We start from the raw sequence: 22,651 nt of genomic DNA on the forward strand, positions 1-22,651 counted from the left end.
CTGGACAAGAGAACAGTCCCACCTACCAGTGTCTTCACAGTAATCAGACCCACCACAACAGGACACACACAGCCCACAGGGAGGACACTCATAAAGTATATTGTCTTTTCTCATTCAAGCTGTGATTTTCCTGGCTCTTGGTATGATGGAGCTCTGAACCATATTAAAACAATCTATTTTATTAGGCAATAACCCTGTTTGTTTTTAGCACAAGTACTGGCATAATTTTGTGTTAAAATGGCTATGCAACTTTCAGAGACTTTGCTTTACTTTGCTATTTTGCTTGGTTTCTCTGGTGTCACTGAGGCTCCTGTTGATCTCTGCCAGAGCTACTTATTGTCTCTGAATAGGAAAAAGGATTCTCCATCTTGCAGGCACAAAGAGTACTCCTGGGGTGAAACTTGCTATGTTGAGATTCCCCTTACTGTTTCTTTCCCATGTCTAACTGGAGGAGGGGAGTCTCTGGCCAATAGAGATGAAGAGCAATTTCCAAGGCTACTTGACATAAGCAAGGCTCCTCCTCAGTCCCTCATTCCAGAGTCCCCAAATCCACCTGGGGTTGTCACTAGAACTCTTTTTTTTTTTTTTTTTTACTTTGGGCTGCAAATATGTCCTGTTATTGTGCTTCTTTGTTCTTCTCCAGGCTGCCTTCTTCTTTTCTATCTTTTTTAGTCCTCATATCATTGCTTTTAAAAAAAAATTTCCTGTATTTATTTATCACCAGAGAGAGATGTCTATGGTAGCTCATCTAAACTGGAAGTCCAATTTATGCTTTTTGACCATCAGTTTCTGTGACACAAGTTCAATCCCTGGGTCAGGAAGATCCCCTAGAGGAGGGCATGACAACTTACTTCAGTATTCTTGCCTGGAGAATTCCATGGACAGAGGAGTCCAGAGGGCTATAGTCCATAAGTTTGCACAGAGTCAGACACAAATGAAGTGACTTAGCATGCACACAGAGTGAATGTAAAGCAATAAGCAGGAGGATACCACACAAGTCCAGGTAACTAAAGCACAGATGGCTGTGCTTTAGTCTGGGGTAGTAGCAGTGAAGATAGAAACAAATGAACAAATTAAAGTTATTTTGTAGGAAAAAAAAAAACAAACAAGATTTACTAATGTGCAGACTTTGGGGATTTTTGGCTTGAGCAATTGAATGATTGGAAGTGCCACTTAATTGTCAAAAACATCTCCTTCATCCCCACAAGGTGCAAACCCACCACAAAAAAATAAAAAAATGTATCCCTTTCTGAAATATATGGACTTTAGCTTATATTCCTCAATCTGGAGCAGGATTACACACTCAGAAGAAATGTATCTGCATCTCACCTATTTCTCTTTGTCTCAGATTCATGACTGAGACCAAGTTAATAACCTTCCAGCTACATACAAATTACAGCTAATAATTGAGTAGAGTTCCCAGAGTGGACTGGGTTTTCAATAACCTTCATGTTAACAATACACCAACAGAGTTCTGTTGTTTATTTCATTGATGATGCAATGGCTAAAATACCCTAATTTGATTTTATCACTAACAGTCCAGATCTTCTCTCACCCGATATGTTTCTGAGATTTCCAGTAAAGCCTTCCACAAAGCCATTGATCATAGTAAACCAAGATGAATGATAGGCTCTGGCTTGTGTTTTACCACCCAACTTTCAACATTATTTAGCAACTCAACACCATTTCTGTGGGTTTCTATACTTAATCTTCAGAGGGTTGCTAACTTGGCAGATAAGTTTGCTGGAAAGACAGAAAGAGGGAAGTTGGATTCAATATGGATAATGAATAACGGAGACTAGTGGAGTTTCCATGATATAGAAGGATGAAGCAGATATTTGGAATTGAATAGATGAAGGCTTGAATCCTCACTCAATTTTTAGCTGAATGGCCTGAGGTAAAAATCATTTTCTCTTATCATTTGCTTGCTTAAAAGTACAGCAAAAATGTCACTATGATAGAACTAATGGAAGTCAAATGCAATTAGGTATCAGATGTTTTGTAAAATATAAAGCACAATAGATTTAAGTTATTGTTTTCACTGTCCTGATGCTTCTTCCATTCTCTATTTGCCATGTAAAGTGATATAATGAATACCATAGTAAGAATGGGCCAGCTTATCCCTTCCCTACTTTATCCCTTTTCTGTGTTTTCTGACCAAGGTTTTAGAGAGGCTTGAACTTGTGACAAAGGAATATGGCTTTAAATTACCAGAAGAATGACTCTATAAAATTGCAAGTAGACATCTCATACTCCCAACTACCAAAAGAGCTCACTATATCTGTGTCCTCCTCTCCTTGCCCAGTGTAAAGGTTTGAACCTAGTTTCAGCCCTCTATTTCCCTCTGGCAACATTTCTTAGCATCTATGATATTTTTGGCACTTATGGATTTTGAGGTCTCCTCTGGGACAGCTTCTTCACTTTCCAAACACAAACGTGAAGCATCCACAAAGGATAGGCAGACCCATTCTATGCCCACCGCTAAACACTTCCATCAGTCTCACCGAATGCTCTCTCTTTCAGCAACAGTCAAAACCTTCAAGAGACCACAGAGACAATTAAAATCAACAAGTTCACTCTTATGTTGTTATAACAAGCACTTTAATATGTAGAATCTTCTGATGAAAGCATGGAGAGGACACTCAACATTCCCTTCAGTGCAACTGTACCAAGGACTTGGAATACTGGCTTCCTGAGGAGTTTCTGTATCCAGAGGTTGTAGTTGCTCTTGGCAGCAATATTGCATCTACTCACTTAACAAAAAATGGTCCACTCTCAAGAAAAGTAAAAATACAATTTGGATCTTTAAATCCTACCTCACTTATTTCCCATCATGCTTAGATATGGATTATTGTCACAGCTCACTTAGCCTTGGTTGAGAATAAACTTGCCTAAGTTCTAGAAAGCAGTAGAGACTTAATCAATGAAACTTACTTTTGGCATCTACTTTGTGAGAAAATGTTTCAGTTTTTAGAAGTTACCAGATCTTTATAGTGTCAGTGGGTGATATAACCTAGCTATTGAAATTTGTGATATGAGATTCTAGGGGACTCAGCCCCAGATGCCCAAGTGGAACAAAGAAACTAAAGAAAAAGAAAGAATAAAGTTTTCATACAAATAAATAAGTGAAGAAATACTCAAATGAGTTTGATTCCTTCCTCTGCCTTTTCTACAACCCATATCCTTTAAATGCATGTCAGCTGCTAGTCCACGGCCTGCTGAGAGTATATTCCAGATGTGCAGTTCCAAGATCCAGCTGTTACTGCTTGAGAGACAGAAGCTTGAAGCTGTCATCCAGGATGGACCTCCTGTTGCGCCGTAACTTTCTCTGTCGATGCTGATACCACACCACACCACAGAGAACCAGAGCAGTGAGCAGGAGAATGACACCCATGGCAATCAAGACAGAAGTCAGCATCTCGATATCCTTTATAGGGATCTGCATGCCCAGCATCTTCACATTGCCTTCTCCAGTGTCTCTGGGAATCGCTACTGAAATGGAACAAGAAGAAAATGGGAATCATGGGCTGGAGAGTACTCTTGAAGGCATATTTTATAATCAGCTCTGGAAGAGGAGAAATAAGCTCATCCAAATAGGACAGAAGAATGGTTCTTATACCTCAAAAGATCATCCAATGATGATAGACTCAGTGGTTATAGGGAATCAAGGTAACAAAATGCCATAGTTGAGAAAATCCTTAAGAAGCACTGAAGCTCCAATGCCCCATTGAAAGAACTAGGACTCAGAGTGAGAAGAGCCTTGACATATTTCTTAAAATATATAAAGGCTTATGATGTAGCAAAAAAAAAAAGTTTTTTTTTTTTTTTTTGTTTTTTTTTTTTTTTTTTTTTTTACATGGCTCCAGAGAGAAGAACTAGTAGGTAGAATCTTCTGCGAAGCAGTTTGACTCAATTATCTATCTTATCTATACTCACTTTGACAATTGGGCCATGATAAGAGCCTGCCACTATTCTGTCTGGTCTCTCGCATCTTTGAGTCATTATAATACTGATGTCACATTGATATTTCTAGGTGGAATATCTAATTTTCTTAGTTCCTGGCATATGAACATTTGATGACCCCCAATTAGCCCATGGAGTAAAGCTCAGACTCAAATCAGGCATTCCAACTCTCACAATCAGGTTCTAACCTATCCTACTTTTAATTGCTCCTCTTCAGCCATAACAATTCATTCCTTGTTCTGCAGAATAGGTGAGCCTTTTTTCAGGCTTTCAATATTTTCTCATGCTGCTCATTTGCCTGAATAGATTTTCTTCTTCCTTACCATTCTATCCACAGCTTAAACATTATAGGTCTCAGCAAATCTTTCTTCAATTCAGCTAAACAATTAATAATGTTCATGCCTCAGTTTTGGTTATATTTATGTAAAATATTAAAATGCACACACCACAACTTAGAAAAAAATAATGGTCCTCTATTCGGTTTGCCCAAAGCACCTGTACTATTTGTAATCCAACAGTTTACTTGCTTGGGCCAATTGACTCAAGCTACCCTCAATTCTGGCTTTCTGTCTCCTGTTTTATAAAATGAGGATAATAATCATGCTTAATTTTAATGTTTATTGTGAGGTTTGAGTTAATATTTATAAATATTCAACATAGTTCTTGGAAGATAGCAAATGCACAATAATTGATCAGTTGTTACTATTTCCCCCCACCTTTAAAAATAATATATAGTATCCAGAACTACAATTATTGTTTCTGTGTCCCATTCTACTTTGAATCTCCTCGAAAATAGTGATTATGTCTTATTATTTTGATGTCTTTGGCAGTCAGCATGTGTTTGATGAAGGTATACTTGGATGAATCAATATTCTTAAAGAACTGAGAGAAGATGTAATAAAATGAGTTCAATCAGAACCTGGGAAACATCCTGGTCTTGAGTTCACATTCCATCACTGACTTACTTCTCTTGTGACCTTGGAAAAATCACTTTCCATCTCTCAGTTTCTCATGTAGAAAATAATGGACTTTTGTAGACCACCAGTTTTGAAGGGGTTTTCCCACTGTTCAACATTTTAAAACAAGCAAGAACTTATGAAGATATATGTTTGTATGTACATACTGGTATGTACAAATGTATATACAAATGTATGTACAAAACATGTATATGTGTGTGTGTGTTAGTCACTTAGTCATGTCTGTCTCTTTGTGACTCCGTGGACTGTAGCTCACCAGGCTCCTTTGTCCATGGAATTCTCTAGGCAAGTATACTGGATTGGGTTGCCATTTCCTTCTCCAGGGGATCTTCCCGACTCAGGAATTGAACCCAGGTCTCCTGCATTGCAGGCGGATTCTTTACTGTCTGAGTAACCAGGGAAACCTGCAAATATGTATATACATACACATATATGTATGGCACTTTGCTCTCTCTGCTTCACCTTTCCACTCCCTAACCCTGGAGAACATACCCTAGTTTCCTGGTTGACTGTTTATAAGATACTTAGGTAGATAATTGTTCAGTCAATAAGTTGTGTCCAACTTTTGTGACTCATAGACCGTAGCCCTCCAAGCTCCTCTGTTCATTGGGTTTTTCCAGGTAAGAATACTTGAGTGGGTTGCCATTTTCTTCTCCAGGGGATCTTCCTGGACCAAGGATTGAACTTGCATCTCCTGAACTAGCAGGCGAATTCTTTACCACTGAGTCCCCTGGGAAGCCCAGGCAGGTCATCAGGTCTTTTCCAAATAGAGCTGAAAAATTTCCAGACTGAACTGAAGATCTCTAACATCTGATCTAGACTTTCATAACTTTCAGAATCTTTCTCAGTTTGGATACGAATGAGGAAGAAAGTAAAATAATTATTTGAACCTAGCCTGGATAGGACAAGAATCTCTGTTTTCTTGAAGTGCAGAAATGGCTGGTCCTCAAAAGTCAACTATTTAGTATTCCATAGATTGAATAGTATTTGTCAGTTTCACACTGTTCTTGTGGGGAATTCATATCTGTGCTATAGCTCCTTTATGCACAACTTAGTAAAACCTTGAATTTTCTTCCCCTTCACACATTAAGTGAGAGGATAAGATAGCAGCCTTCAACAGGAGATGAAGCAATTTTCCTCAACTAAAGTGGCTGGGCATGGGGGTCAGAGAGAATAAATCTGCCGAGAGAAGCTTAACTGGAAGCTTAACCTTAGATTTCTTGCTTTTGAAGTCTTAAATAAATCTCAGGATTCTTCCTGTTAGCATTGTGGTACAGCTTTCAGTCATGTGAAACCCATTTTCTAGAGGCACTGCACCTTTCCCTGAATGCACACATATATAAGTACCCAATCTGTGTGTCATTCTCCCTACCTTTTCCAATCTCTTCAGGGATGGTGGTGGTAGTCCTTAAGTGTTCTGGAGGGGAAAAAAAAAAAGAGGTTAGTTCTATTATCCTTCCTACCTGTTCACAGGTTTGTTGTAGAAGGTTAGCATTGATTGGAGGGAACTCTCTGTGATATAGTAAGCAAAATGGAGGTGACTGGAATTAACTAGCTTGTAGTCAAAGACAGTATTGGTATGTGGATTTGATTTTTTAGCATTGATGCAAATATGAACAAGTGTATGGGTTTGGGAGTCCAAAAGGTAAATCACCACTCTATCAATATTTACATATTTATTGGCACTTTATCTTAATTATTGTTATTTTTGCCACACTTTTCCAGCTTTCCTTCAGGAACCCCCTGCTCTTTGTCAAACCCATGCCTACATATCCAATCTCTCTGACTATTTCTTCCTCTTCTTGCTTTAAAGGGGCTGAACTCTTCTCTGAGGACAGTATTTCCTTTGCATCCTCTCAATACTACTTTGAGATCATTTATTATTGCTCCCCTTTTTGCAAAGATCCATGTCTTTTGAGGCTCATTATTTGGCTAGAAAAAAACTGCAACCACTTCTTATCACTCTTACCTAGCAGTTCTCTTCATTCATGGAAGTCTTTGGTATGTGGCTCAGTCTTTATTGTCCTCAATTCCCACTGTAGGTATTGACTTATCAAACATTCAAGTCTTGCAGTTTTTGGACCTCTTAACTCCAACAAATTTTGAATATATTCTAACTCTGGTCACATTGGCCTAATTATGCAGAACTGCTTCATCTCAAATGTCTAACAATGCTGTTCTATTCTATGTTCTAATGCTGCTTACTCCATTTAACCTGTTATTTTATCCTCTCGTGAAGATCTCTAGCTCTTGGACAGTTCAATTTTTTTCCCAACTCACCAGCTTTATCTTGTTTTTCCTTCCATTCCTGGTCAGGCTAGACTCCATTGCTTATCACTTCAACTACTAACTTACCTAGACTGTTATAATCATTTGCTGAAACCCCAGTAACTCTATATATATATGCTGAATGCTGGTGGAGAAACATCATACAATTGTAAATATAAGTATTCTCTTTTTTTAAGTATAAGTAAGTATTATTTGGGTACAAAGTTAAGTCCTCGATGCTGCTTGGCAGTAATTAACTTATCTTCCACCACTCAGAGAAACTTTTGCCCCCACTTCCAAGAGTGATTATTTCAAACCTTTGCCCACTTTTCTCAAGCCCCTTACCCTACCCTCTGTCTTTCACTTCATTACAGATGAAACACAGCCCATCAGACAGAAATAGTCTACCTTTTTGTCAAGCTTTTCACTCAAACCTACACATTGATCCTTTCCTCTCTCCTTTTAGTAGAAAAATGACCTTACTTCACTTTAATATTTTATTGTAGCTTTGGCTTTCATCCCCTGCTTCTTCCACAGGAAGCTTTTTCCAACAATCAGTCTTTTATACCCTATCTGCCTTCAGCTCTTCTCTCTGGTCGGCCTGGTTAGCTCATATGTAACTGGAACAATATTACATTAAGCTATAGGGTGTCAAACAAACAAAAGGAAAATAGATAAAATTATGGACTGGTTCATTATTAAAAAGAGATATGAGCTATTCTTTATGAAGTTTCTTGATGACATGTGTTGATAAGGTGTCTTATCTAATAAATGGTCCATATTTTAGATGATCTGCCATTACACGTGGAGACAATCTATTGCTTTGGATCTATAGGATCTTGATGATACAACAATTCACCACTTGACTTTGGTTCTAAGGACTGACAGAACACACTAAAGAATTATCTGTGCTTGTCTTTGAGGTAGGGAGTAGTACTACAGTAGTAGCTGGGAGACATGTTCTAGCAGTATGTTACTGGAGAACAAAGTTTTCCAAAGATACAGGAAATGATAATGTACAATCATTTGTCTCCTTTCCTGGGGTTAAATGGCAGAGTTGTATTTTCTACCATGGTTTGCTAGTCCTATTTGAATACCTAAGACATTTTCCCACTTTCTATTCATGCTGATAGAATGCCAGTGGCAAGGAATCCCAGAATACCTACCTCAATAGTAAGTGAAGTGAAAGTGAAAGTCACTCAGTCATGTCTGACTCTTTGCGATCCCATGGACTATACACTCCATGGAATTCTCCAATCCAGAATACTGGAGTGGGTAGCCTTTCTCTTCTCCAGGGGATCTTTCCAACCTAGGAATCAAACCCAGACTTCCTGCATTACAGGTGGATTCTTTACCAGCTGAGCCACAAGGGAAGCCCAAGGATACTGGAGTGGGTAGCCTATCCCTTCTCCAGCGGATCTTCCCGACCCAGGAATTCAACCATGGTCTCCTGCATTGTAGACGGATTCTTTACTAACTGAGCTATAAGGGAAGCCTCTCTCAATATTACCAGTTTTCAAAACAGCGTGACTTAAAAAAAAAAAAAGAAAAGAAAGAAAGAAAGAAAGGAAAAACTTCCCTGAATTTCTATGGGTCCTAAGAATTTCTATTGGGCCTCTTGGGAGGGGAATAATGATGAGTATTGGATTCAGGTTAAGAGGTGCAAGAAGTGAGACTCAACCTTTTAACAGCCCAAAGACATACAATTTAACACAACCTACTCTTCTATGTTCTTGGTGATGAATAAAGATTGCTAAAGAAACTACCCTGGCTATTACTTCTCCGTATAACAAATAAAAGGAAAACTTTTACCACCCTTGGTAGCATCTGCCTGGGATTAGTTGTAATTGAAGCCTAATTATCTTTTTTCAGCCTTAGACAGTCTCCACAAAACAAAGCAATTAAGGGGTAGTTGTTGGAATTATATTTCTTCCTTTAGGAAAAAAAAAAAAAAAAACAAAAACACCTCATTAACAACATTCCTTGAACTAGCTAGTACCTAATAAATTCTAAAGTAATAAATTTATATACAAATCGAATGTGTTGAAAGGAAGCAAGTCTATACTAAGCATCAATGCATAGAGCCCAGTCAGTTTCAGGCTGAGTCAATTCATGTGAGTTCAACAGATGCCGAAGAAATTAGGAGGCATGAGCAGAGGAGCAACAAGGTTGACAGAACACTTAGGGGGGTCGGTTCTGTTTTAAAACCTGGTACTTATTGGGATCAGAAGACAGATGCAAGAGACTTCTTGGGATTTTCTGGTTCTTGTAGACTAGATACAGCACTAGAAGATGGCATAGTTAGGCTTTACCTCTTTGGGACAAGACCGTAAAGGTGGTCTCCATGCCAGCATGGACATGGTCAGTAACATGGCAGTGAAGCAGCCATGTACCAGGGTTGCTGGCCACCATCTCCACAACCTCAAAGGTCCCTGGAAACAAATCCACTACATCTGCCCGGTAGCTCTCTCCACTCTGCAAAAGAGATTGGTTGTGAGAGAGAAAGTGAAGGGTATAACAATCATCTCAGAGTTTATAGAAAGTATAAGGCTTCGGTATCCACATCAGGTACATAGAACTCCAAGAGAGCAGCTAAAAGATTCTACCTTATCTATCTTCTCTATGAACTCACCCATACAAACTGATTCAACAGAGGAGACTCTCTCTTCCTACTTTTCTCAAAGTGACCCAAAGTAAAATCCATTCCAGCTCTCATTAGGGGGCTAAAAACTTGTATACCCATACATTTTAGCAGTCCTTGACCCCTAGGAAAGATCCACGTATTTCCTTTAGAAATAAAGCTCAGTTTGCTTTATCTTCCATGCCACCACCTTTATCAGCATTTCTAAATCTTTTATGTTATTCAATCACTAAGTAGTGTCCAACTCTTTGAGACCCCATGGACTTCAGCATGCCAGGCTTCCCTGTCCTTCACTATCTTCCAGGGTTTGCTCAAACTCATGCTTGTTGAGTCAGCAATGCCATCCAACCATCTCATCCTCTGTCGCCCCCTTCTTCTCCTGTCCTCAATGTTTCCCAGCATCAGGATCTTTTCCAATGAGTCAGCTCTTCACATCAGGTGGCCAAAGTATTGGAGCTTCAGCTTCAGCTTCAGCATCAGTCCTTCCAATGAATATTCAGGGTTGATTTCCTTAAGGATTGACTGGTTTGATTTCCTTACTGTCCAAGGGACTCTCAAGAGTTTTCTCCAGCACCACAGTTTGAAAGCATCATTTTTCCAGTGTTCAGTCTTCTTTACAGCCCAACCCTCACATCCATACATGACTACTGGAAAAACCATAGTTTTGACTATATGGACCTTTGTCAGCAAGTCCACTCATTAATGATTACAACTCTAACCCCCTTTCCTAAGACAAAATCTTCAAAACCCACATGTTGTCCAATGTAGTTCCTGAATTGAAGTTCAGGAATAGATTACAGATTTTCAGAGATCATGACACACTTCTCTTAAATTTCTTGTTCTTAGGATGACTGCTCACTGGGCCTCAAGTCCCTGACTGAGATCTGATAACATTTATTCCTTTGGTCTTCTTATCCCATAAATGAGCCACTCGTTTCTTCTATATCAAAGGGGAAAGATAAGGCTTGGAGGACAATGACTGACCTTGGGATACAAACCCAAACTAGATTTCTCTGCTCAATACTCCACATGCAATACCTTTCATCTTTTAACTGATTATTGTCTTGTTTCTTGCTTTCCTCTTCTTTCTTAATGGATATCAGATCACTCCTAGAATCACCCCTGAGGGACTCAGCCCTCTTTCCAGCTCACCCGATAGAGAAAGCTTTCTGCATGGAAATGGACAGTGTGTAGGTCAATATCTTGTCCCATCGCCATCATGTACCAGGCCACTCGTTCTCCTTGGTACATTGTAAGGCCCATGAGGTTGGCATAGAGTTTTCCATTAATGGCTGTAAGAGAAGAAAAAGTATTTTGTATATCTCATTTCAACTTACCACTACCACTACCATGAAGATAATCCCTATCATCTCTGATGACAGGAGTATCCTCCTAGCTTCTCTCTTTTCTATTCCATTTGTCCCTCTCTAATCTATCTCCCACATTGGTGCTATAAGAGTGGTCTCTCTAATAATTAGTATGACCATGTCATTCTACTGCTTAAAATGCCTTAAAAGCCCCACCCCCGCGCTAAAAAGATCAAGTCCATGACTCCTTAGACCAACAAGGTCCTTCAAACTATAGTCCCAAGCTTTCCCAGATATGTCTAACACTATCTAACATATTTCAATTAGGGTAATTTCTTAACCATCCCCTATTTTGGCCCCTTATTCATGTTTTTTGTGTTCTTGCTCGTGTTTCTGATCTTCCCTCTCAAAAATTCTTCCTTTTACTCATCTTTTCAAAGCTCAGTCACACTTTCACTTCTTCTAACAATAGTTCCTTGATCTTTTTCCTCTTAGTACCCCTCATTCTCTGCATCCCCTTTCACATCTAAACTCCTCCAGTACTATCTGTATCACTCTTTGGAACTCACTAGAAACTGCCTCCTACATTCATCTATCTTTTAATTTGTGGAATTTCTTATCCCCAAATAGATTGAAGGTTTTTAATAAGCAGGAAATAAATGTGTATACTATAATATACTTGTATTCTTCAGAACACCAAGCAGACACCTGATCCCACAATACATGTTAAAAAATACTTGTCACATTCTTGGAATAAATAATGATATTAATGCATGGGACTCCCCACATGCTTCTTCCCAGGACACGTCTCATGCTCTAAAGATAATAAACAACTCAGCACTGTGTTAATTCACACTTTCAAGAGTGTACCCAGGATAAAATTCTCCACCTTTAATATTCTATAGAGGGAAAATAACTTATACTCTTCATCCAAGAGAGGAAATAATGGAAGGAACATTTATAGCCAGTTTATTTACTCTAGTCAAATTTTGTATTTGAGAAAGGAACTAAATATACTCAACTCAGCCCTATTCTGAATCTTCTCTCTCTTAGATCAGACCACAGGAAGTGGTGCAAACGGATTTGTTATTCCATCATGGGGAAGATTTTGCCCCTGTAGAGAAGGAGGGCTATTTTTGTCCCTCTACATCAATAACAGAACAGAAAATCTATCCATTGTTGGAGCAGTATTAGCAACCCCATTTTGCTGCAAAACTAAATTCAGTTTGCCAACTAGCTTTCTCAGTAAGTTCACATTTAATATTAAGCAACTCTGTCTCTTTCTCAATTAGTTCAGAAATCTAGAAGGGAAGGAAGGATCTTATTTATTTGCTCTCAGACTCCAACATTACTTTTTTATCTATAATGCCCACATTCAGAGAGTGCTCAATAAATACTTGATACATAGGTAGACTGATACCTGAAGAGTTGGATGAATAAACATTTAAACACCAGATGGAAATGAGCATTAGCCAAACCCTTGCACTAGCAAGATCTGTATCCTCATTCCATTTGGTTTTGGGCAATTTATTTCTCATATTTGAAAGGAGCTAAAAAGTCACTCTGTAAAGTATGTGAATCATCAGATCCAAAGTGAATCACTCATATTTCCATCGAGGGCAAATAGTTAAAATTTGTCTGACAATGAGACACTACTTTTGAGTTCCAGTAGAGTCACTATGAAAGCTTCAATTTACCCTCAAATCAAAGAAATATTGCACTACTATATTCCCCTGCACTGAAATTCTTCCTCTTAGTTGAGATTTTCTCTATTTTTAAAAGATACACAAATCTGTTGGACAAAGTTAGGTTTGGGTGCACAATTTCCCTCCAAAATCCATTTGAGCATCAAAAAGTTCTTATTTTTAATATAACCCAGTATGCTGCTTTTTGAGGCTCTCACTCCAATCCTTCTATCTGTAAATATAACCATTGTTTCAAAAATAGATTAAAAGACAAGCTGTCCTTCATTTATCTATATTAGAATCCATTGATAAAACATATCTCAGATCCAGAGTGGCAAGGAAATAAGATAATATTGAGAAACTAAATTCAGAATTTTTAAGTAGAGAGGCCCTAATCAGCCAGTGCACCAGGTACATTGAGGGTCATAAATGTCTGTCTTGCGCTCTCTAATAGGTTAAAATGTGCTCGTGTTACCACAGCAACTTTATAGAGTCAGCTTCCTGCTTTCTGAGCACCTGATCTAACATGAACCACATTATAGATAATACTGTAGTACTAGACATTTCTTCTAATGTGTCCTCATTCCACCTTCCTGACCTTTCAGAGATTACATTCCCTTCGGTTGTGCTGGGCCTATCAAAAATGCCTCCATGAAACCAGTAAGGATTTCTTTGGAAATGGGATAGGTTCCTTTCTACAGACCATGCATTTTATTGCTCTCCAAGAAAGTCTCATCCTGTAGGTTAACACGGCCTGGATCCTGGGACCCATAAGTTTCCACATTTTCCTCCAGATACCAAGACTTGTTCTCATCAAAAATCAAGAATAACAAGGCAAATTCTCGGTTCATGTCACGTCTTCCTCCGTAGGGCTCCAGGATGCCTTTTCGGCAGATGGCCAAGGGTCCCACCAGGCCACTGTACATGTCCTAAGGATGGGGAAGGAATGAACAAGATGGAGTTGTTGCTGGGCAATAGGTGCTCTACAGGGAGATAGGTTGACATCCAAGCCCACTGTGTCCTTAGCGCTTTATCATAATGCCTTGTATTTATAAGAGGCTCAACTATATTATCTGAATCCATCCTCACAATCGTCTTGGGGCACAGGTAAGATATGCTATCTCACCTATAATTTATCTCTGCCGGAATATTCATTGATCTCCAAACCCACCAATCACTTTCACAACCCAGTGCCTTTTCTAAGGTTGTTTCTTCTTTGTAATGCCCACTCCTCCACCATATCCCTTATCTTATGTTATACTACTATTCCACTTTTAAGGCTCAAAGTACATTTACTTATCATCACATTGCCTTCTCTAGTTTCCCTTTGATTCTCTCCTCTAAGCAGAATTAATCACTCTCTCATGGACTCCCATAGCACTTTCTATTAAATAGTTTTATGTAGTTGCTAACACTATGCTATGTTTAAAAATTATTATATATGTATATATATTTATATATTTTTATATATATATATGGCTTCCTGTGTAGCTGAGTCAGTAAAGCATCAGCTTGCCATGCAGGAGAGACCTAGCTTCATTATATATTTTACTTATATTTTATATATTCAATGCTAATATTATGTTTATATTCATCTGTTTCCTGCAGCTATTATAGATCTCACTCTTTGAAGATGGGAACTGAATCTTATATTTTTATCATCAAAAGAGCCAGGTAAAATGCCTAAAGTGTAGCAGGCTCTCAATAAATTGATTGCTGACATCTGGCTGTGGATGGCTGGCTACACAGATTAGCCTTTTCCAGATGAGAAATCAGAGGCAGAATGACTTGCCTAAAGTCAATGCAAAGATAAGACAGAACCAAATTTGGGCTAGAAACCTAATCTCTTGACAACCAATTCTGAGTTCCTAAAATGATAACATACTGCCTTATACTATCCAAGAAGAAGAAACAAAGAAGAAAATCCTCAGAACAAACATGGGTGCTACCTAATCATTTTATCTCTCCTTCTACCTATTAAAATAAGCTCAGGATTTGAGGAATTTCCCCTAGTTCCTGGACTTCAGTGCTGGGCTCTTTACTGCATCTGTTTAATAGATTCTTTTTGCTAGGCAGTCTGCCCATTTCTGAGACATCTCCAAGAAGCCAATATTGTCTTTACCTTGATGGGATCCACTGCAGAATAGTAGATCCAAGAAACACAAGCAGAATCATTGAGACCAGGGCCAGATCTCTCTGGAATGTTCCATTGGTAAGTGAGAACCTCACCTAGAAAGAATAACAGAAATCTCCAGTTGGACCAGGTCAGAAATGTCTCCCAGTTCCCAGGTATCCCTAAAAGGCTGTGGCAGGTGAGTCCCAGGACCTTTAAGATATTTCTTCATCATTTCCATACCAGTATTCATTTTATTTTTGTGACTTTATTCTTCTCCCTCCTGGGACACCCTCAGCTTCTCTTTTACTGTCCTTGTCTTTAAAGATCCAGGTTCAGTCTTCTAGTAGGGCAGCTCTGCTACTGTTCTCCCTGTTTATCATGTCCTTTCTTTAACTCTATTCTGATCTCCTTTTCCTGCTGATGCTTCCTAAATGCAGCTATTCAAAGTTCTGTCTCTAGTCCTCTGCTCCTATTTTTCCATATGCTCCCCATGGAAGCTTTCAGCCATCTTTCTGATATCAGTTTTAATCTGTGTATACTGATGACTCAAATAGCCAGATCTTCCTTGTCATTAAGTTTAATCCAAAACTTTCAATCATATACTGGAATTTTTAATTTATGTATTTAATGGGATTAACAGAAATGAACTACTATGTATAAAATAGATAAGCTACAAGGATATACTGTATAGCACAAGGAATTGTAATTATCTAATAACATTATATAATGGAGAATAATATGCAAAAACGCTAAATCACAATGCTGCATATATGAAGGTAACATAATATTGTAAATCAAAGATACTGGACGTCTTTTGAAAGTTGACCTGACAACACATAAAAAACTAAAATTGTTATGAATTCACCATCCTCCTTTAGAAAAAAAATGCTATTACTCAATCTGTGCTCCCAGTATCTAGTGATGACATAAAAATCCTCCTAATTACCCAGATTCAAAAATTTAGTTTACTTTGTCTCCCCACTCTCATGAATTTAAAATCCAACAAAATGGCAAGTCTTACTGATTAAACCTGTACATTATATTTTATAACCATATTCTCTTCCTTCTAATTCCTGATATTTTTGCTCCAGCTTAGATGCTTATTTTAAAGACTGGACTAATACAAAACTTCCTAATTTGTTTCTCTGTCTCAAACTCTAGCTCTCTTCAATCCATCTTCCAACTGATATCATATTAATTTTATAACATCTTTATTGAGGTATTTTCAAACCAAAAAATTCACACGTGTAGAGTACAAATCAATGGTTTTTAGTATATCCACAGAATTTTGTAATCATCACTACAATCAGTTTTAGGAAAATGATTACCATTAAAAAAGTCCCTGCACCCCTTAACCTCATTCTCTAATCCTTCTCACACCCAAGCCCTGGACAACCACTAATCTACTTTATGTCTCAATTGGTTTTATTATTCTGAATATTTTACACAAATCAGATCATTCACAAGTCATGTCAGGAAGATAGCAGACTAAGGAGATCCCAATACTCACTTCTCCCTACATTACCACCAAAACAAGGAATAAGCAAGTATATACCCACTTAATAGCTCTGAGAGAGTTCCACAATACAAAGAATGTGTAACAACCCAGTGGGGCAAAACAATTGAAGATAGCAAATAAGTAAATCTAAGAAGTATCTTACCCACATCACTCTAGTCTGGTACAGCTAGGAATCGGAAGGTAATCCCCATGGTTGAAAAAGATAGCAGGAGAATGCCAGCAGCTCTCACTACCAGACTGTGTTTCTTTATACTCACCTTTCAACTGAACTTGGAGTCCACACCTCTCTGCCACCTCTACAAGAAGGAACCACCAACATTCTGCCACAACTCAAGAAGAAGCCGTAGCTTCTCTGCACTCCATGAAGGAGCAGCCATCACCTCAACCTCAAGAAAAGCCTGCCCTTCCTTCCTCCCAAGAGAGAGCCACTGCCTTGCCCCACCCCCCAACTCAAGGAGACACGGCCAATTGGTCCTTACTCCAAGAAGCTTTAGTTGTCCCACCTCCAGCTCCACAAGGAGTAACTACTGATATGTCACACCAGAGAAGAAATTGTTACTGCTCCACTCTCCTAGAAGAAGCCATCACCACTGCATTCTCCTGAAAAGAAGCTACTGCTACTCCTTGCCCTCCCATATCCTTAAAGACCTGCTGCCCTCTTTCCCCCTCCATTTGACAAGGAGCCATCAATGCTGCCTTTGCCAGAAGAAGTCACTGCTGCTCTGCATTACACCAGAAGAAGCCACAGCTGTTCCTTATGACCCCAAGAAAGAGTTGCTTCAACTCCCCAACCAAAGAGACACTGACACTTAGCTCCCCCCAAAAGGATCCATCAACACCTAACCCCTCAAAAATGAGCTGCTGAAGCACCCTTTCCCAACAGACAATTCACCTCTGTGTTCTCCCAGGGAAGGAGCCATTGGTGCACTAACACTCCTACACAAGGAGCTGCTGCCACGCAGCCTTCCAAAAAGATCCAACTCTACTCTGGCTTCCCTACTCAGAAGGAGCCACTGCTGCTCCAGATGCGACTTGCACCCTCTCCCCCAACAGGAGATGATCCTCTGCTGAGACACTACCACCACTGCAGCAGTGAGTGGCCCACAGAATTCTGGAGCCAAAGCTATTTCTGTGAATCACAGACACAGCTACATGTGCACCCACATGTTGAACATAGTGTCAAGAGGAATGCTCTCAGTCATAATTCTGCCCCATGGTGGAAAAAGTGAACAGAAAGATCCAAGTAGTGAGAGTGTTAATAGCCATGGAAGGGAGGGCAGATGTCCCCAAGCAGCAGGAGGAAATAAAACTGCAAGTGACAGACTATTTTTTCTTTTCTTTTAAAATTCTGTGTTGTCATGATGACACCTGGTTCCACCTGAACTTAGCTTTACCTCAAACCTTGAGCTAACCAATGCTTTTTTCTCATGGAAATGTCTTCCTTAGGCTATGTTAATGAATTAGGTATTTGCTTCGAAATCTGCCTTTCTTCAAGATTCCTGTCAATTGTTTTTTAGCCCAGGATGACTCACCTTGTGCCAATGTTATCTCAAAGTGCATGTTGTGGTTGAGGGGTCTGGTGCAACTCTCTCAGTTTTGAGGTGCTTCCTTTCTCTAATTAGAATAGTTAATAGGTATATAAATCCTTGGTAAAAACTAGCAAGAGGGTGCTCTTTTTGTCCCTTTCTGATGTCTATGTCAGAAGCTTTCTCTATCTCTTTTATACTTTAATAAAACTTTATTACACAAAAAGCACTGAGCAATCAAGCCTTATCACTGGCCCCAGATCGAATTCCTCTCCTCTGGAAGCCAAGAATCCTGGCATTGTTCAGAGCTCTCATCAGCAACCTTTCAGTAGCCTTTACCACCAAGGACTCCAATAGATCTTGTCACTACTGTGGACACCTGGAGACTTAGTTTCTGAAGATCACTTCAGTATTCAGCTGATGGAACTGTATGTAGGCTATACCAGTGTGCCCTCCCCAGAGTCAGAGCCAGTGCTGAACAATCACAGAGCCAAAGCTATCATATTCTACCCAGCTAGCACCCTTATATCCAACTGTAGGAGAAGATCTTTCCCCATGGCAGCTAGTTCATAAAGTTTGGAAGAGGTGGTCAATCTTTCAAAAGTGGAGATACCATTGCAAAGATAGAAAAAACATGAATGATTAAGGAAATATGACACCACCAAATACCAACAAAGGAACAGGTTTCCAGTAATCAGCTCCAACACAACGGAGATCTAAAATTGCCTGACTAAAAAAATTTATTGTTTTTTAAAGTTCAGTGAGCTACAAGAGAACACAGAGACACAATTTAACAATAGCAAGAAAGCAACCCATAAACAAAATGATAAGTTCAACAAAAATAAAGAATCAAACAAAAACTCTGGAGATAAAAAAATGTATGTAATGGATCAGAGCAGTTCAGTTCAGTCACTCAGTCGTGTCTGACTCTTTGTGACCCCATAGACTGCAGCATGCCAGGATTACCTATCCATCATCAAATCCCAGAATCTACTCAAATTCATGTCCGTCGTGTCGGTGATGCCATCCACACATCTCATCCACTGAAATCCCAATCTCCTCCAGCCTTCAGTCTTTCCCAGCATCAGGGTTTTTTTCCAATAAGTCAGTTCTTTGCATCAGGTGGCCAAAGTATTGAAGATTCAGCTTCAGCATCAGTCCTTCCAATGAATATGCAGGACTAATTTCCTTTATGATTAATTGGCTTGAAATCCATGCTGAGTTCAAAGAGATTCAAAAGTCTTCTCCAAGACCACAGTTCAAAAGCATCAATTCTTCAGTGCTCAGCTTTCTTTGTAGTCCATATCTCACATCCATACATGACTACTGGATAAACCATAGCTTTGACTTGACGGACCTCTGTTGGTAAAATAATGTCACTGCATTTTAATGTGCTGTCTAGGTTGGTTAAAACTTTTCTTCAAAAAGCAAGCATCTTTTAATTTCATGACTGCAGTCACCATCTGCTGTGATTTTGAAGCCCCAGAAAATAAAGTCTCTCACTGTTTCCATTGTTTCACCATCTATTTGCATGAAGTGATGGACCGGGTGCCATGATCTTTGTTTTCTGAATTTTTTTAAATTTAAAATTAATTAATTTAATTAGAGGCTAATTACTTTACAAAATTGTATGGGTGAATGTTGAGTTTTAAGCCAAATGTTTCACTCTCCTCTTTCACTTTCGTCAAGATGTTCTTTAGTTCTTCGCTTTCTGCCATAAGGGTCATGTCATGTGCATATCTGAGGTTATTGACATTTCTCCCAGCAATCTTGATTCAAGCTTCTGCTTCATCCAGACTTGGATTTTGCATGAGGTACCCTGCATATATAGTAAATAAACAAGGTGACAATATACAGCCTTTACGTACCCTTTTCCTGATTTGGAAACAGTCTGTTATTCCATGTCCGGTTCTAACTGTTATTTCTTGACCTGCATGTATGGATGTGAGAGTTGGACTGTAAGGAAAGCTGAGCACTGAAGAATTGATGCTTTTGAACTGTGGTCTTGGAGAAGACTCTTGAGAATCTCTTGGACTGCAAGGAGATCCAATCAGCCCATCCTGAAGGAAATCAGTCCTGAATATTCATTGGAAGGACTGCTGAAGCTGAACAACAATATTTTGGCCACCTGATGCAAAGAACTGACTCATCTGAAAAGACCCTGATGCTGGGAAAGGAAGGCAGGAGGAGAAGGGGATGACAGAGGATAAGATGGTTGGATGGCATCACCAACTCAATGGACATGAGTGTGAATAAACTCCAGGAATTGGTGATGGAAAAGGAGGCTTGTCGTGCTGCAGTCCATGGGGTCACAAAGAGCCAGACACAACTGAGCAACTGAACTGAACTGAACTGAGATGAGTACAATTGTGCAATATTTTGAGCTTTCTTTGGCATTGCCTTTCTTTGGGATTGGAATGAAAACTGACCTTTTCCAGTCCTGTGGCCACTGCTGAGTTTTCCAGATTTGCTGGCATATTGAATGCAGCACTTTTACAGCATCATCTATTAGGATTTGAAATAGCTCAACTGGAATTCGTTGACCTCCACTAGCTTTATTTGTAGTGATGATTCCTAAGGCCCACTTTACTTCTCATTCCAGGATGTCTGGCTCTAGGTGAGTGATCACACCATTGTAGTTATCTGGGTCATGAAGATCTTTTTTGTACAGTTCTTCTGTGTATTATTGCCACCTCTTCTTAATGTCTTCTGCTTCTGTTAGATCCATATCATTTCTGTCCTTTATTGTTCTCATCCTTACATGAAATGTTCCCTTAGTATCTCTAATTTTCTTGAAGAGATCTTTAGTCTTTCCTAGTCTATTATCCTCTATTTCTTTGCATTGGTCACCGGGGAAGGCTTTCTTATCTCTCCATGCTATTCTTTGGAACTCTGCATTCAAATGAGTATATCATTCCTTTTCCCCTTTGCCTTTAGCTTCTCTTCTTTTCTCAATGATTTGTAAGGCCTTGTCAGACAACCGTTTTGCCTTTTTCATTTCTTTTTCTTGGGGATGGCCTTGATCGATTCCTCCTGTACAATGTCACAAACTTCCGCCCATAGTTTTTCAGGCACCCTGTCTATCAGATCTAAATTCTTGAACCTATTTGTCACTTCCACTATAAAATCGTAAGGGATTTATTTAGGTCATACCTGAATGGTCTAGGGATTTTCCCTACTTTCTTTAATTTAAGTCTGAATTTGGCAATAAGATCATGCTTTTGAACTTCTGTTTTGCTGAGCCACAGTCAGCACCTGGTCTTGTTTTTGCTGACTGTGTAGAACTCCATCTTTGTCCTCAAAGAATATAATCAATCTGATTTTGTTATTGACCATCTGGTGATGTCCATATGTAGAGTTTTCTCTTGTGTTGTTGGAAGAGGGTGTTTGCTATGATGAGTGCATTTTCTCGGCAAAACTCTGTTAGCCTTTGACCTACTTCATTTTGTACTCCAAGGGCAAATTTGCCTGTTACTCCAGGTAGCTCTTGACTTCCTACTTTTGCATTCCAGTCACCTATAATGAAGAGGACATCTTTTTTGGATGTTAGTTCTAGAAGGTTTTGTAGGTCTTCATAGATCCATTTGATTTCAGCTTCTTCAGCATACTGGTCGGGGCATAGATTTTAATTACTCTGATATTGAATGGTTTGCCTTGTAAACAGAGATCATTCTGTCGTTTTTTGAGATTGCGTCCAAGTAGTGCATTTCAGACTCTTTTATTGGCTATAATGGCTATTCCATTTCTTCTAAGGGATTCTTGCCCACAGTAGTATATATAATGGTCATCTGAGTTAATTTCACCCATTCCAGTCCATTTTAGTTCATTGATTCCTAAAATGGCAATATTCACTCTTGCCATTTCCTGTTTGACCACTTCCAATTTGCCTTGATTCATGGACCTAACATTTCAGGTTCCTATGCAATATTGCTCTTTACAGCATCAGACTTTACTTCCATCACCCATCTCATCCACAAGTCAGTGTTGTTTTTGCTTTTGCTCCGTCTCTCCATTCTTTCTGAAGTTATTTCTCCACTCTTCTCCAGTAGCATATTGGGCACCTATCGACCTGGGGTGTTCATCTTTCAGGGTCATATCTTCTTGCCTTTCCATACTGTTCATCGGATTCTCAAGGCAAGAAGACTGAAGTGGCTTGTCATTGCCTTCTCCAGTGGACCACGTTTTGTCAGAACTCTCCACCATGATCCGTCCTTCTTGGGTGGCCTTACATAACATGACTTATCGTTCTATTGTGTTGGACAAGGCCATGATACATGTGATCAGTTTGGTTATTTTTCTGTGGCAGTGGTTTTCATTCTATCTGACCTCTGATGGATGAGGATAAGAAGCTTATGAAAGCTTCCTGATGGGAGAGACTGATTGAGGGGAAAACTGGGTCTTGTTCAAATGGGAGGGACCATATTCAGTAAATCTTTAATCCAATTTTCTGTTGATTGTTGGGGCTGTGTTCCCTCCCTGTGGCTTGACCTGAAGCCAAACTATGGTGGAGGTAATGAAGATAATGGCCACCTCCTTCAAAAGGTCCCATGCACACACTGCTGCACTCCGTGCCCCCAACCTACAGCATGCCATCTCTGACCCACACCTCTACTGGAGACTCCTGGAAACTTGCGGGCAAGTCTGGGTCA

General features: G+C 39.3%; 1 protein-coding gene across 1 annotated transcript in view; it reads right to left on the reverse strand.

Annotated features, from left to right (window-relative positions):
- Positions 1-2,717: 2,717 nt before the first annotated feature.
- The window catches only part of HEPH (hephaestin), a 134,592-nt gene continuing 114,658 nt past the window's right edge, over positions 2,718-22,651 (reverse strand). The window contains exons 16-21 of the mRNA XM_052663259.1: positions 14,964-15,070; positions 13,545-13,770; positions 11,002-11,141; positions 9,521-9,683; positions 6,313-6,357; positions 2,718-3,489 (exon numbers count right to left, since the gene is read on the reverse strand). Of these exons, the coding sequence (XP_052519219.1) occupies positions 3,260-3,489; positions 6,313-6,357; positions 9,521-9,683; positions 11,002-11,141; positions 13,545-13,770; positions 14,964-15,070 (911 nt within the window). The 3' untranslated portion in view covers positions 2,718-3,259. The remainder of the gene's footprint in view (positions 3,490-6,312; positions 6,358-9,520; positions 9,684-11,001; positions 11,142-13,544; positions 13,771-14,963; positions 15,071-22,651) is intronic.

This window comes from Budorcas taxicolor, chromosome X (genome assembly GCF_023091745.1).
Source record: "Budorcas taxicolor isolate Tak-1 chromosome X, Takin1.1, whole genome shotgun sequence".
NCBI lineage: Eukaryota > Metazoa > Chordata > Mammalia > Artiodactyla > Bovidae > Budorcas > Budorcas taxicolor.